The sequence below is a fragment of the Ascidia mentula genome, chromosome 8 (genome assembly GCF_947561715.1).
Source record: "Ascidia mentula chromosome 8, kaAscMent1.1, whole genome shotgun sequence".
Taxonomy (NCBI): Eukaryota; Metazoa; Chordata; class Ascidiacea; order Phlebobranchia; family Ascidiidae; genus Ascidia; species Ascidia mentula.
The window spans coordinates 10,019,554-10,036,059 of record NC_138573.1 but is presented as its reverse complement, the minus strand read 5'-3'; the positions used below and the strand labels follow the sequence as shown (position 1 = coordinate 10,036,059).

The window sequence follows — 16,506 nt, the reverse complement described above, 5'->3', positions numbered from 1 at the left end:
GCTATAGTGTAAATTTGTTTACGTATTGATTGTACAATTGTGTTTCTTTACTAGAAACCGCTCCCGTTCCGGCGCCGTGACTTTGCGCCCGTCATTCATTTCACATTGAATACAACTGTGTTTTGTGTCCTGTACTTGGTGACTACCTGGGAAGCTAGGAGCGCGTTTCGAGACATTTTGTGCTGAACCGCTGTGCAACGTGTAGCGTTACCGATCGGCTAGAAAAAGCACGTTACAGTCCATTTTGCAGTATATGACTTTTCGACAAAAAATATTTTTTTTCAGTACAAGCTTTATTATACAGTGGAAAACGCTGGTACTCCAGTATTGCTTTTGCGGTTGCACAACGTATGTAACTATGCGATTTCAGCACTTGTCCATTTTGCAGTATATGACTTTTTGTGAAAAAATATTTTTTTTCTGTTCAAGCTTTATTAAACAGTGGAAAACGCTGGTACTCCAGTATTGCTTTTGCGGTTGCACAACGTATGTAACTGTGCGATTTCAGCACTTGTCCATTTTGCAGTATATGACTTTTCGATAAAAAATATTTTTTTTCAGTACAAGCTTTATTATACAGTGGAAAACGCTGGTACTCCAGTATTGCTTTTGCGGTTGCACAACGTATGTAACTATGCAATTTCAGCACTTGTCCATTTTGCAGTATGTGACTTTTCGATTAAAAATATTTTTTTTCAGTACAAGCTTTATTATACAGTGGAAAACGCTGGTACTCCAGTATTGCTTTTGCGGTTGCACAACGTATGTAACTGTGCAATTTCAGCACTTGTCCATTTTGCAGTATATGACTTTCGATTAAAAATATTTTTTTTCAGTACAAGCTTTATTATACAGTGGAAAACGCTGGTACTGAAAAAAAATTTTTTTTGTCGAAAAGTCATATACTGCAAAATGGACAATTGCTGAAATCGCATAGTTACATACGTTGTGCAACCGCAAAAGCAATACTGGAGTACCAGCGTTTTCCACTGTATAATAAAGCTTGTACTGAAAAAAAATATTTTTAATCGAAAAGTCACATACTGCAAAATGGACAAGTGCTGAAATTGCATAGTTACATACGTTGTGCAACCGCAAAAGCAATACTGGAGTACCAGCGTTTTCCACTGTATAATAAGCTTGTGCTGAAAAAAAATATTTTTGATCGAAAAATCATATACTGCAAAATGGACAAGTGCTGAAATCGCATAGTTACATACGTTGTGCAACCGCAAAAGCAATACAGGAGTACCAGCGTTTTCCACTGTATTATAAAGCTTGTACTGAAAAAAAATATTTTTTATCGAAAAGTCATATAGCCTACTGAAAAATGGACAAGTGCTGAAATCGCACAGTTACATACGTTGTGCAACCGCAAAAGCCATCCTGGAGTACCAGCGTATTCCAATATATTATAAAGCTTGTACTGAAAAAAAATATTTTTTATCGAAAAGTCATATACTGCAAAATGGACAAGTGCTGAAATCGCAGAGTTACATACGTTGTGCAACCGCAAAAAGCAATGTTGGAATGCCAGTGTTTTCCACTGCACAGTAAAACTTCTACTGAAACAAAATATTTTCTTATCGAAAAGTCATATACTGCAAAATGGACAAGTGCTGAAATCGCACAGTTACATACGTTATGCAACCGCAAAAGCAACACTAAAGTACCAGTCTTTTCAATTGCATATGAAAACTTACACTGAAAAAAAAATATTTTTTATCAAAAAGTCATATAGTGCAAAAATCGCACAGTTACATACTTGTGCAACCGCAAAAGCAATACTGGAGTGCCAGTGTTTTTCACAATATAATAATCATTCTACTGAAAAAAATGTTTTTTATCGAAAAGTCATATACTGCGAAATGGACAAGTGCTGAAATCGCACAGTTACATACGTTGTGAAACCGCAAAAGCAGTACCAGTGTTTTCCACTGCATAGTAAAACTTGTACTGAAAAAAATATTTTTTATCGAAAAGTCATATACTGCGAAATGGACAAGTGCTGATACGGTACTGCACAATGGACAAGTGCTGAAATTGCACAGTTACATACGCTGTGCACTCGCAAAACCAATTCTGGAGTACCAATGTTTTCCACTGTATTATAAAGCTTGTACTGAAATAAAATATTTTTGATCGAAAAGTCATATACTGCGAAATGGACAAGTGCTGAAATCGCACAGTTACATGCGTTGTGAAACCGCAAAAGCAGTACTGGAGTACCAGTGTTTTCTACTGCATAGTAAAACTTGTACTGAAACAATTTTTTTTCTGATCAAAAAGTCATATACTGCAAAATGGACAAGTGCTGAAATCGCAAAGCTACATGGTTTGCGAAATCGCATAAGCAATACTGGGGTACCAGTGTTTTCAACTGCACAATAAAACTTACACTGAAAAAAATATTTTTTATCGAAAAGTCAAATACTGCAAAATGGACAAGTGCTGAAATCGCTCAGTTACATACGTTGTGCAACCGTAAAAGCAATATTGGAGTACCAGTGTTTTCCACTGCATAGTAAAATTTGTACTGAAAAAAATATTTTTGATCTAAAATTCATACACCGCAAAATGGACAAGTGCTGAAATCGCTCAGTTACATACGTTGTGCAACCGTAAAAGCGATATTGGAGTACCAGTGTTTTCCACTGCATAGTAAAACTTGTACTGAAAATCAATATTTTTTATCTAAAATTCATACACCGCAAAATGGACAAGTGCTGAAATCGCCCGGTTCTTGGCGCGGACCGTCACACGAGGCGGAATTCCCGAAGTTAAAACGCGTATATTTAATGGGCCTCAAACTCGCTCACTCAGTTGATGGTATTCTTGTTATCGAATGTGCAGTACGGACTCGTACGCAAGATAGAATGTATTCGAAGTGTAGACGATACAGACGTCGGGAGGAGACGAAAAGACTCGTAGGACACGTAGACCCTTCGAACACGGTTTCTACACAGAAGGGAATGTACAGTGTGTATGGTAAAAATACACGCGTTTTTCCAAATTGAGACAGAGTATAACTTTCCAACCTTGGTGTGACGGCCTCGCGGTGCCAGGCGCGGAAGCCGTTACATTAAAGTTTTCTGAAACGAAGTTTCCAAGAAGGTTTACTTTTTTGTTATCTGTGAAGAAATGGATAGGACTATATCTCCGTTCGAATCGCCGGTGCCTACACGGTTGAGACCTCTCGCCGCTCAAGTCGTACTGTGCCATGACGAGATACACCGTTATGTCGACAAGCTCAACTGTTGGTATGTAGTGGCTGAGACAGAAATTTTAAATAAGGACCACTCCCTACTGCAAGTAGCTAAGTTCCAAATTAACGAATGCTACTCACAATTGAAAAATATGTACGGCATGTATATTGCCTGTTGCGAAGACTCAGAGAACCGCGCTGTATGCGAGGACGAGTTGAAGTCCGTCGAACAATGTAAGAAGGAGTTTGAAACCAAAATTGCGGAGTTAACGCCATTTGAACTACCAAACGCATTGCCCGAAATTGGGCTAAGCCCACAGCACAGGGCACCAACTGTGGCTTCTAGCCACAGATTCTCACGGACCAGCCGCTCACGTTCGTCTGTGGCGAGCTCATCAGAAGTCGTCTAGAGGCAAAGGTGGAGCGAGAGTTGGCATTGATTCGCATAAAACAGATCGAGGAAGAAAACGATCTAGTTCAAGGGCAACGAAAGGCGGAACTTGAAAGGGTGGCTCTGCAACAGAATGCAGATTTGGAAAAGGTTGCTTTGGAAGCAGAAAGGCGGAAGTTAAAGGCAAAATACGATTTCCAGGCTGCCGATGCAAGGGCTAGAATATTGAATGAAGAACCCAATGATCTGACGTCGTCGGACAAGGGGTCCAACCATAGTCAGAGCCCAGAAGTAGAATCGACTTCCTCGGTGCTGGCTGTCGAAGAAGTTCCGACGATGTCTTCTGCTACCCGAGATTGTGCGTCCCATATCCAAAATGGGAAAGTACCACGTAACAACGTTAGTCTTTTTGTACGTGCTCCTGTATTGAATACACACCCGGACTTGGAAATTAAAGAGAGCCCAGCTGTATTACCGTGCATCGTAAAGGCAGTTGGAGAAGGCATGAGTATGCCGAAGCCCGACCACATGACGTTCTCGGGAAAACCTACGGATTATTGGATGTTTGTACGTTACTTTGAATCGTATCTCGAATGCAAGATTCGAAGTGACGATATGCGCCTGACATTGCTTGTCAATTAATGCAAAGGAAAGGCGAGGTTCCTGATTGAACACTGTTCTATCCAGAGGAAGGCTTTCCAGAGGCAAGAAACATTCTCTACGAGAACTTCCGGTAAGCCTTATATACTCGCAAGAGCCTTCGTAGAGGAGTTGACCAATGGTCCTAACTTGAAACCTGATGATGCAGTCCGCATACGCGCCTATGCACAGACTATGAAAAAATGCTTGTTGGTACTTCGCCAACTTGGAAATTTTGCTGACTTAAACATTGTAGATCGTTTGGTGGCTTTGGCGAACAAGCTGCCGTATGAGTCGCAAAGGCTTTGGCGCCGCCGAGTTGCGCAGATTGTAAAGAAAACTGGCAGGGATGCAGATTTCGCAGATCTTGATGAATTTGTCGAAGAAGAATCTGCCGTAGTGAACACTTTACCTGGCCAGTTGTGTCTGTCCCGGAAAATTGAAGAAAAAAAACGTGCTGGTAAACTCGGTGGAAAAAATGTTTCCTGCGCCACTGTGACAACAAATCCAAGTTTGTCGCCTGTCCCAATATTGAGTTGTCCATGCTGCAAACGTAATCACGTATTGGAAAGATGTGATGCGTTCGGTAAAAAATCCAAGGTTCAAAGAAGAAAGAAAGGATAAATTTATGTGTTATAACTGTTTTGGTTATCGGCACACGTCGAGGTTTTGCACCAGGCCAAGTGCATGTACTGTTAGGGGCTGCACCCTTGCGCACCACACATTGCTGCACGAAGATATACCAAATCCTGTACGTTCGAGGACATACGTGCCTGCGTCGGAAAATTATAATAGAATTCCGCGCGGCGAGTCCCCAGCAGCCAGACTAACAATTCTACAGCCAGGTGCAATGCGATAAAGAACGGCCATTCATCGTACTTTTCAGTTATTCCGGTGAAAATTCGAGCCAATGGTCGAGAGATCAAGACGTACGCGTTCCTCGACCAGGGATCCGATATAAGTTTTTACGACAAAAGGTTAGCAGATCTACTTCCAATAGACGGAAGTCCGACAAGTTACCATGACCAGCGTCGGGAGAAGGCCCGCAAATTACAGTGGAATCAGCGCAATTTTTCGCGTTTTGTCATTAAGTGAAGATGAAGAAATCAATGTGGGCAATGCCCTGTCTATTGAAGCTATTCCAGTCGAGCCTAATCCAACCACGAGAAATACGAATTGGACAGTCTTCCACACCTTCAGGGATTGGAATTTCCTCAATTGTGTAATGGTGAGGTGCTACTACTTATTGGCACTGACGTTCCGTATGCCCATAGAGTCTTGGAGATGAGAACAGGAAACCGCAAACAAATGTAGAGAATATTCAATGTTACATCGACAAGGGCTACGCAGAGGAGGTAAAAGAAAAAGGAGGTGGTGCATTGGTACTTACCGCACCACCCGGTTCGGCATCCACGGAAGTCTGACAAGGTACGCATCGTTTTTGATTGCGCTACGCAGCATAAGGGGCTGTCGCTTAACGACGCGTTGCTGCAAGGGCCCAATTTAGTAAACGGTTTAATCGGCGTTCTGGAAAGATTACGTATGAACAGTTTAGTGGCGGACGTGGAAGCAATGTTCCACCAGGTCCGCGTTCAAAAACAGGACATTGATGCCTTGAGGTTTTTGTGGTGGCCGGGGGGAGAATTATCTAAAACTCCTACGGTTCATCGAATGCTGGTGCACATTTTTGGCGCCAGCTGAGCCACATTTTGCTTGCGGGAGACGGCCGAAAAATTCGATGGCAGATTTGACAGGAACGTCGGGGACATCGTTTGCAACGATTTTTATGTTGACGACTGTTTGACTTCAACCGATACAGTCGAACACGCTGTTGGTATTGTAGCGCAGCTATGTGACTTGCTAAAAATGGGAGGATTTCGCCTCTCTAAGTGGATGTCTAACAGTCAAAACGTCTTGGATCAAATCCCCAAGACAGAGAGGGCTAAATCGTTGACTGATGTGAATTTGGACGCCTCCGTGAAGGAGCGTGTGCTTGGCGTCTACTGGCGTGTAAAGAATGATGAATTTGGGTTCAGCATAGATGATACAATGCAAGGCAAGAAATTTACCCGTCCCAATTTTTTATCTGCTGTTAATACGCTGTACGACCCATTGGGTTTTGCGGTACCCGTTACTTTGATTGCTAAGGTGCTACAGCAGGAAATAATTCGACAGAAATTGGGATGGGATGACGAGCTGCCGGAAAATGACGTTGAGGAATGGAGATGCTGGCTTTCCCAGCTGCCGAAGTTCGAGAAGCTGACACTTGCCCGCTGTTTCAAGTCGGCGACATTCGGAGATGCATTATGTTACGACTTTTTAATGCCTTGTGTTATTAGGCTTTCTAATTGTCGCGAGTAAATTGGCAAGTCAACTTTTAATGGCAATTATCACAGGTCTACACTGTAGCCACTCAAACATAGAATGAAAAACCAACAATGAACGTTGAATCCTTTTCAAGTGACACTATTATATGGGCGGCCAGAAGGGTCATGATTCGTCTGAATCAACACGTTGCTTATCAACAAAGAGACGCTAGTCGACAAAATTTCAAACGCACATATTTCTGCCGTTTCTCAATGGATTCCGATAATTTTTTTGGCAAGATGCATAGATTGACACAAAATTTATGAAAATGTAAAAAAAAATATTAATTTCGAACGAATTTTGTAACGCATATTAATATGCATTGTCATAAATCCGCTATAACTTTTTTCATAGGTCGACAGGAAAGATAATTCTACCACCGTTGGAAAGCTCTTTAAAATCCCTTTACAGCGATACCTAACTTGTGCGCGATTGGGGGAAATATGTTTCCCGACCGAATATTAAATATGACCGTCATAACAAAAATCAGTTTTTTACTTGTAACTTTTGCTACAGTTCGACGGGAAAGACAATTCTACCACCATTGCAAAGCTTGCACAAACCTTTCCAACGGTATTAAACTTGTCTTCTCATTCGCGGGGCTTATGTGTTTACTGGATTTACCATTTCCGGTATGGATTTACCATTACCTTGAGGAAGCCTTGTTGAATAACAGGCGAAACGTCGGTGAATAAAGTTATGTGTTACATATGTTTGTATACAGGGGCCAAAAACGATCCCATATACTCGCATGCGAGGAGGGGCTGCGGAAACGAGGTCACTCCGCATTTCTGCAACGCTAAAGCGTCAAAGAAACATCGAAGAGGGAGAAGCTCCAAAGGCTAAATTCGGTCGATTTAGAAAATGACAAGCACCGTCACAAACAACACCACCGAATAACAAATCTCGGCCACGACGTGGAAAAGTCACAACTCTCCCACCAGCACTACGTAACACACAAAAACCTTCACCACCAGCACCACGTAACACACAAAAACCTTCGCCGAGTTATACGACCAAAAACATATCGCCTTGGTTCGGGAGTATATGGATAACGCTTCGTCCTCCAATAAAGCGTAAACGTAAATTAATCGTAAAAGAGGACGAAGAGAAGTGGGGTAAGAAACCAAAAACTTGCAGACCTGACAAAACAATTGGGAAGAACTTCCAAACGCCTGGGACAAGTTTGCGTTCTTCTAATACAACAAATAAGTCAGATGCGTCCCACAACACGGATAAAGATCTTTCACGCAAAGTAGACGAAATAAATAATCATAAATGCTTTGCAAGCGATTTAAAACAGCATTGTTTGGCCCGACGATGCTGTGCAAATAATATGCAAGCAATATTTTCTTTAAACGGACAGGACTATATAGAATTACTTCACTCAGGCGTTTGGCTCAGTGATAAACATATAGATTCGGCCCAACATATTTTAAAACAGCAATTTCCCGACATCGACGGACTGCAAAGCGTTTTAGCTTACTCCCGGCAAATGGACCCCGTGCCCACTTACACCCCCCAACGCAAATTTGTCCAAATTATTAATGTGCACGATGTTTATTGGGTTACGGCGTCAAACGTATTTTCTGCTGATGAGAATAGTAATCAAATTTTGGACAGTGCGCATTCCAGGTATACTTCCTACAACCATTTTGCTATTTCAAAGTTTTTCAACATAATACAGCTAATTCTACTAATGTTGAGTTTCCGAATATACCGCGGCAAACTGGTTCTGGGAATTGTGGTGTTTTTTTGCGAGTACGTTTGCTGTAGCTTTATGCATGAATATTCAACCGAATCAGGTGACTTATGACGAAGGCAATTTAAATTCAGAAATAAAAAAAATGTTTCAGCGCAAACATTTTATTCCACTTTTCAAGCGTAAGAAGTTAATTATAAATAGAAAACCTAAAATTGAACCAATAAGCATCTATTGGAATTGCAGATTGGCTGAAAGCATACAGCAGATGTTAATAGAGTGTTCTGGATGTAAATAATGGTATCACCCAACATGTCTTAAAACCTGTTTGCCTGAATCCGCCGTGATTGAAAATGTCTCTTGGTTTTGCAGACAATGCTAACCATTTGTTTTTGTTTTTCAGGTTTCCGAAGTTTTATTGAAATATGAATAAATTTTTCTTATTTTCTCAATTTACCAGATCTATTTCCACATGCTTACTAATAACAACATCTCATTTTATATTTATCCAGGTTTTAGCACGTAGGAAGTTTTTTAACCTTTGAAAATGTTCTGAAAATAACCTTAGTTATCATTCTGAAAAACGAAGAATCTTGCGGACTGTTGAGAAAAAGATGTGGATATCTCATTTTACGTTGGGAATGGTATGATTATGATACACAAAATATTGTGCAAGCTTTGCAATGGTGGAAGAATTGTCTTGTAGCCAAATTGTCTTGTTTTTTACGACGGTCATAATTAATATTCGGTCGGTAAACATATTTCCCCCACTAATGAGAAGACAAGTTTGGTACCGTTGAAAAGGTTTTTCAATGAGCTTTGCAATGGTGGTGAAATTATTTTTCCTGCTGTGGCTAGAAAAAAAGTTATGAGCGGAAAACTGTTTTTTGGGGGGTGTAACGGCAGAATTTGCGCGTCTGGCACCGCGCCGTCGTCACACCAAGAAGGAATGTCAATTTCCAAAAACGCGTGTATTTGCCACACGGGCACAGGCACTTGACAACACGTACGAGGTACACGTGCAAGAATAGGAACACGAGCACGTACACGGATACGAGCAAGAACACGAACACGAACACGAACACGAACACGGTTTTCTGTGAAGAAAACGTACACTAAGATTCCAGTTAAGCAATGTTAATAAAAATACCCTTACCGGAGTTTTGAGCCAGATCACACGAAACATCAACACACCAATCCGATTAATATATCTTACAGCAACTTATTCAACCTTATTCAAATAGAATCAAGGCAACTCTAGCTTTAGTAAAATAAACTTGACATTAAAATTCAGCACGCTACACGTGGTACCTAACAACTAAGTTTTACGAAGCATGGCAGAAGGAAAAAAGTTCTCTTGCATTATGATGTCACATACAAGGCAAAATTGATATTGTGTTGAAATACAATTATATGTTTACTGTGTGACGCAGGGGTTGTGCATGAGTGATTTTCGATGTTACATTCTCCCCCTTAAATGTGTGGTTCACTGCAAACACATTTACAAATAAACAAAGAAAACACTGAAATCACGAAACAACGAAGTAAAGAAGCAACATGCGTGCCGCCGGCGAGCAAGCTCCAGCCTGGCATTTGCAATATTCCGCATTTATAAAGCGGCAAACAAGATCGACATAGCGTCCATGATCTATCTTCATCAGTGTTGGATCCTGTGCACCGCAATTCAGGGTCAGTTCGACGACTGCGTGGCCTGAATGCGTCGGATGCACTTATTCGTTTGTCGTGCTCGCCTCACAGAGCAAGCACAATTTTGCAATCGGCCGTTTATACGTGGAGCCGGATTGCGTTTTGACTTCGACCTGACGGACAACACCGTGACCGTCCGGGAACGCACGCAGAACCCGTCCCATCTCCCAACGACGTCGAGGTTGTGCCTCATCTACGATCATCACCACATCTCCGGGTTGAAAATTGCGTTGTCGGTCGGGCCACTTCTGACGCAAGGCAATTGTGGGCAAATATTCTCGTGACCATCTTCTCCAAAATTCGTCGGCGAGGTATTGAATGTGTTTCCACCGCCTTCGACTGTAGCAATCTTTGGGATTGATAAGCCCAACTGGAATGCTGTCGCAAGCACGACCCAACAACAGATGATTGGGCGTAAGTGGCTCCTCTTCTGTGCAAGTGAAACTGATCGGCGTTAACGGCCTCGAATTTAAAATGCCTTCCACTTCGATCATCAAGGTCTGCAGCATGTCCCCGCCAATCGATGGGTTCCTTGTAAGCATCGTGTTTAAAATGCGACGAATCGATCTGATCATTCTCTCCCACGAACCTCCCATATGTGAAGCAGCAGGACAATTAAAGTTCCACTTAATTTCTTGTCGTTTGAAGTATGACTCTAGGCGGGATTGCTGGAGTCCTTGCAGTCCTTCACGTAGGACCCTTTCGGCACCTACAAAGTTGGTTCCATTATCGCTGTATATTTCTTTTGGTCGGCCTCTTCTTGCAATAAAGCGACGCAATGCGTTAATAAACGCGTCCGTAGACAAGTCGGGCGACACCTCAATGTGTACGGCTCGCATAGTCAAGCAGGTGAAAATGCACCCGTAGCTCTTTGTCTCACTTCTTCCTCGTTTCACCATGAATGGACCAAAGTAGTCGATGCCGACGTAAGTAAACGGCGGCTCGTCGGGCTTCAGTCGGGCAAATGGCAAGTCAGCCATTTGTTGTTGTCCACGTCGAACATTCCTTTTGCGACACAGCATACATTTGCTGAGTTCCTTCCTCACTGCGGCACCACCCTTTATGATCCAAAAGCGCTGACGCAGCGAAGTCCATGTGTGGCCAGTCCCACAGTGGCCAACCTTGTGATGGTGGCGCAAGATAATAAGTGCTGTCAAGTGGTGATCATACGGCAGTATGATCGGGTGTTTCGCCTCGAAGGCAATCGGCGCCTTCTCCAACCTCCCCCCAATCCGCAGAACTTCATCAAACAGCTGGGGGTTAAGCTTTGCCAACGAACTGGCATATTTCGACTTCTTCAGTTTCTTCTGCAACTCCCTTTCAGACTTTCCGACCTGTGACAAAATGTCAATCACGGGAGCGAAGCACTGACGTTGTACGTACTTGATTATTTCCAATTCCGCTTTCTTTAACTCATCCACTGTCAATTTGCCAGTGTTCGCTGAAACCTTTGAAAGCAGGAATGACTTGAATCGTAACAGCCACGCGACCGATGTCTTTAATTTATGAAGAGATGAATAGTGATTCATCAGTCGATCGGTTGACTCCGACTGTGTGGAAACGTTGACGACAATTCTTTTCCTCTCAGCTGGCTTGAACTCCTGTGGCAGCTGTGTTTTCATTTCTGGTGGGGTGGGCCATTGATCTTCTTTCTGCCAGAGAAACTTCGGACCTGTCAGCCATCGAGAGCTGATAAGCTTACGTACCGACAAACCACGCGAAGCATCGTCCGCGGGATTCTGCTGTGACCCAACATGTCTCCATTGTTCAGGGTTTGTCTGTCGATGAATTTTAGCCAACCTGTTTGCAACAAATGTACCAAAACGTTTACTTTGGTTGTATATGCTCTGCCGGACGGCGCACGAGTCCGTCCAAAAAACGGACGTACAATTATCCAACTTCAATTGGCGTCGAAGCCACTTGTCGGCCTTCACCGCTAGAACAGCAGCGGCCAGTTCAAGCCTGGGAATGCTCTCGGTTTTAGGTGGTGTTACCTTTGCCTTGCCAAATAAAAACGAGCAATGTACTTTACCATTAACGTTTACCAACCGGAGGTATGATACGGTTCCGTATCCTTGAGTAGACGCATCCGAAAAGTGATGCATCTCGGACTTCGCCACTGAGCCGAACGTCGCCGGCTTGAAACAGCGGGGGAGTGTTAGCTTTTCGAGCTCCGGCAGCTGGGATAGCCAGCGTCTCCATTCCTCAACATCATTTTCTGGCAGCTCATCATCCCATCCCAATTTCTGTCGAATTATTTCCTGCTGCAACACCTTAGCAATCAAAGTAACGGGTGCCGCAAAACCCAACGGGTCATACAGCGTATTAACAGCAGATAAAATATTGCGACGTGTGAATTTCTTGCCTTGCATTGTATCAGCTATGCTGAACCCAAATTCATCATTCTTTACACGCCAGTAGACGCCAAGCACACGCTCTTTCACGGAGGCGTCCAAATTTACATCAGTTACCGATTTAGCCCTTTCTGTCTCGGGAATTTGATCCAAGACGTTTTGACTGTTAGACATCCACTTAGTGAGGCGGAATCCTCCCATTTTTAGCAAGTCACATAGCTGCGCTACAATTCCAACAGCGTGTTCGACTGTATCGGTTGAAGTCAAACAGTCGTCAACATAAAAATCGTTGCGAACGATGTCCCCAACGTCTCTGTCAAATCTGCCACCGAATTTTTCGGCCGTCTCCCGCAAGCAAAATGTGGCACAGCTAGGCGACGACGTGGCGCCAAAAATGTGCACCAGCATTCGGTGAACCGTAGGAGTTTTAGATAAGTCTCCCCCCGGCCACCACAAAAATCTCAAGGCATCAATGTCCTGTTTTTGAACGCGGACCTGGTGGAACATTGCTTCCACGTCCGCCACTAAAGCGATACTGTTCATACGGAATCTCTCCAGAACGCCGATTAAACTGTTTACTAAGTCGGGCCCTTGCAGCAACGCGTCGTTAAGCGACAGTCCCTTATGCTGCGCTGCGCAATCAAAAACGATGCGTACCTTATCAGGCTTTCGTGGATGCCGAACCGGGTGGTGCGGCAAGTACCAATGCACATTGCCAGGGAAACGTCCTTCTTCTTTGAGCTCCTCTGCGTAGCCCTTGTCGATGTAACATTGAATATTCTCTACGTACTTGTCTTTTAACACGAGGTCGCGCGACAAGCGTTTCTTCAGCGACCAAAGCCGTCGCTCAGCCATAGAACGGCTGTCCTGTGGCAGACTAACTTCACTTCGCCATGGAAGCGGCAAATAGAAATGTCCATCGGTATGTTTAACCGAGTCCTTCATCATGTTGAGCACTTTTCTATCCTCAACTGACGTTGGGAATGGAATGTCATCAGGCTCTTGCTGGAATTCCTCTCTCCATGATTCACATTTAAGGAAGTTAACTGAAATATTATCAACGGCAGGATAACAGATTGACGGGCCGACGAGAGACCACCCCAGCGGTGTTCTCGCAGCAAATGGTTGTTTGCGGTCTCCTGTTCTCATCTCCAATACTCTATGGGCATACGGAACGTCAGTGCCAATAAGTAGCAGCACCTCACCATTACACAACTGAGGAAATTCCAATCCCTGAAGGTGTGGAAGACCATTCAGTTCCGTATTTCTCGGGGTTGGATTAGGCTCGACTGGAATAGAGTCAATAGACAAGGCATTGTCTACACTGATTTCTTCATCTTCACTTAACGACAAAACGCGAAAATTTGCGCTGATTCCGCTGTAATTTGCGGGCCTTCTCCCGACGCTGGACATGGTAACTTGTCTCGGACTTCCGTCTATCGAAAGTAGATCTGCTAACCTTTTGTCGTAAAAACTTGTATCGGATCCCTGGTCGAGGAAAGCGTACGTCTTGACCTCTCGACCATTGGCTCGAATTTTCACCGGAATAACCGAAAAGTACGCTGAATGGCCATTCTTTATCACATTGCACCTGGCTGTAGAATTGTTAGTCTGGCTGCTGGGGGGTTCGCTGCGCGGAATTCTATTATAATTTTCCGACGCAGGCACGTATGTCCTCGAACGTACAGGATTTGGCATATCTTCGTGCAGCAATGTGTGGTGCGCGAGGGTGCAGCCCCGAACAGCACATGCACTTGGCCTTGTGCAAAACTTCGACGTGTGTCGATAACCAAAACAGTTATAGCACATAAATTTATCCCTTAGAAACTCTCTTCTTTGAACCTTGGATTTTTTACCAAACGCCTCACATCTTTCCAATACGTGATTACGTTTGCAGCATGGACAGCTCAAAATTGGGGTAGGCGACGAACTTGGATTTGTTGTCACAGTGGCGCAGGTAACATTTCTTCCACTGGGTTTACCAGCACGTTTCTTTTCTTCAATTTTCCGGGACACACACAACTGGCCAGGTAAAGTGTTCACTACGGCAGATTCTTCTTCGACAAATTCAACAAGATCTGCGAAATCTGCCTCCCTGCCAGTTTTTCTTACAATCTGCGCAACTCGGCGGCGCCAAAGCCTTTGCGACTCATATGGCAGCTTGTTCGCCAAAGCCACCAAACGATCTATAGTGTTTAAGTCAGCAAAATTTCCAAGTTGGCGGAGTACCAGCAAGCATTTTTTCATAGTCTGTGCATAGGCGCGTATACCGGCTGCATCATCAGGTTTCAAGTTAGGGCCATTAGTCAACTCCTCTACGAAAGCTCTAGCGACTATATAAGGCTTACCGAAGTTCTCGTAGAGAATGTTTCTTGCCTCTGGATAGCCTTCCTTTGTCTCCAGGACAGAACAGTATTCAATCAGAGACCTCGCCTTTCCTTTGCATTGATTGACAAGCAATGTCAGGCGCATATCGTCACTTCGAGTCTTGCATTCGAGATTCGATTCAAAGTAACGTACAAACATCCAATAATCCGTAGGTTTTCCCGAGAACGTCATGTGGTCGGGCTTCGGCATACTCATGCCTTCTCCAACTGCCTTTACGATGCACGGTAATACAGCTGGGCTCTCTTTCATTTCCAAGTCCGATTGTGTATTTAATACAGGAGCACGTACAAGAGGACTAACGTTGTCACGTGATACTTCCCCATTTTGGATATGGGACGCACAATCTCTGGCAGCAGAAGGCGTCGTCGGAACTTCTTCGACAGCCAGCACCGAGGAAGTCAATTCAACTTCTGGGCTCTGACCATGGTTGGGCCCCTTGTCCGGCGATGTCAGATCATTGGGTTCTTCATTCAATATTCTTGCCCTTGCATCGGCAGCCTGGAAATCGTATTTTGCCTTTAACTTCCGCCTTTCTGCTTCTAAAGCAACCTTTTCCAAATCTGCCTTCTGTTGCAGAGCTGCTTTTTCAAGTTCCGCCTTTCGTTGCCCTTGAACTAGATCGTTTTCTTCCTCGACCTGTTTTAGACGAATCAATGCCAACTCTCGCTCCACCTTTGCCTCTAGACGACTTCTTTCTGTCGCAGATGAGCTCGCCACAGACGAATTTGAGCGGCTGGACCGTGAGGATCTGTGGCTTGAAGCCACAGTTGGTGCCCTATGCTGTGGGCGTAGCACAAGTTCGGGCAATGCATTTGGTAGTTCGAATGGCGTTAACTCCGCAATTCTGGTTTCGAACTCCTTCTTACATTGTTCGACGGACTTCAACTCGTCCTCGCATACAACGCGGTTCTCTGAGTCTTCGCAAGAGGCAATATACATTCCGTACATATTTTGCAATTGTGAGTAGCATTCGTTAATTTGGAACTTAGCTACTTGCAGTAGAGAGTGGTCCTTATTTAAAATACCTGTCTCAGCCACTGCATACCAACTGTTGAGCTTATCGACATGGCGGTGTATCTCGTCATGGGACAGTACGACATGAGCGGCGAGAGGTCTCAACCGTGTAGGCTCCGGCGATTCAAGCGGAGATATAGTCTCATCCATTTCTTCACAGATCGTCAAAAAGTAGAACTTCTTGGAAACTTTGTTTCAGAAAGACTCCGAAAACTGTAATGTAACGGCAGAATTTGCGCGTCTGGCACCGCGCCGTCGTCACACCAAGAAGGAATGTCAATTTCCAAAAACGCGTGTATTTGCCACACGGGCACAGGCACTTGACAACACGTACGAGGTACACGTGCAAGAATAGGAACACGAGCACGTACACGGATACGAGCAAGAACACGAACACGAACACGAACACGAACACGGTTTTCTGTGAAGAAAACGTACACTAAGATTCCAGTTAAGCAATGTTAATAAAAATACCCTTACCGGAGTTTTGAGCCAGATCACACGAAACATCAACACACCAATCCGATTAATATATCTTACAGCAACTTATTCAACCTTATTCAAATAGAATCAAGGCAACTCTAGCTTTAGTAAAATAAACTTGACATTAAAATTCAGCACGCTACACGTGGTACCTAACAACTAAGTTTTACGAAGCATGGCAGAAGGAAAAAAGTTCTCTTGCATTATGATGTCACATACAAGGCAAAATTGATATTGTGTTGAAATACAATTATAT

General features: G+C 43.6%; 1 protein-coding gene across 1 annotated transcript; it reads right to left on the bottom strand.

Annotated features, from left to right (window-relative positions):
* Nucleotides 1–10,034: 10,034 nt before the first annotated feature.
* On the bottom strand, nt 10,035–15,917 carry LOC145911905 (uncharacterized). The gene has a single exon (XM_082999339.1). It carries the CDS (start codon nt 15,915–15,917, stop codon nt 10,035–10,037), a length of 5,883 nt encoding a protein of 1,960 aa, XP_082855465.1.
* Between the last annotated feature and the right edge of the window lie 589 nt (nt 15,918–16,506).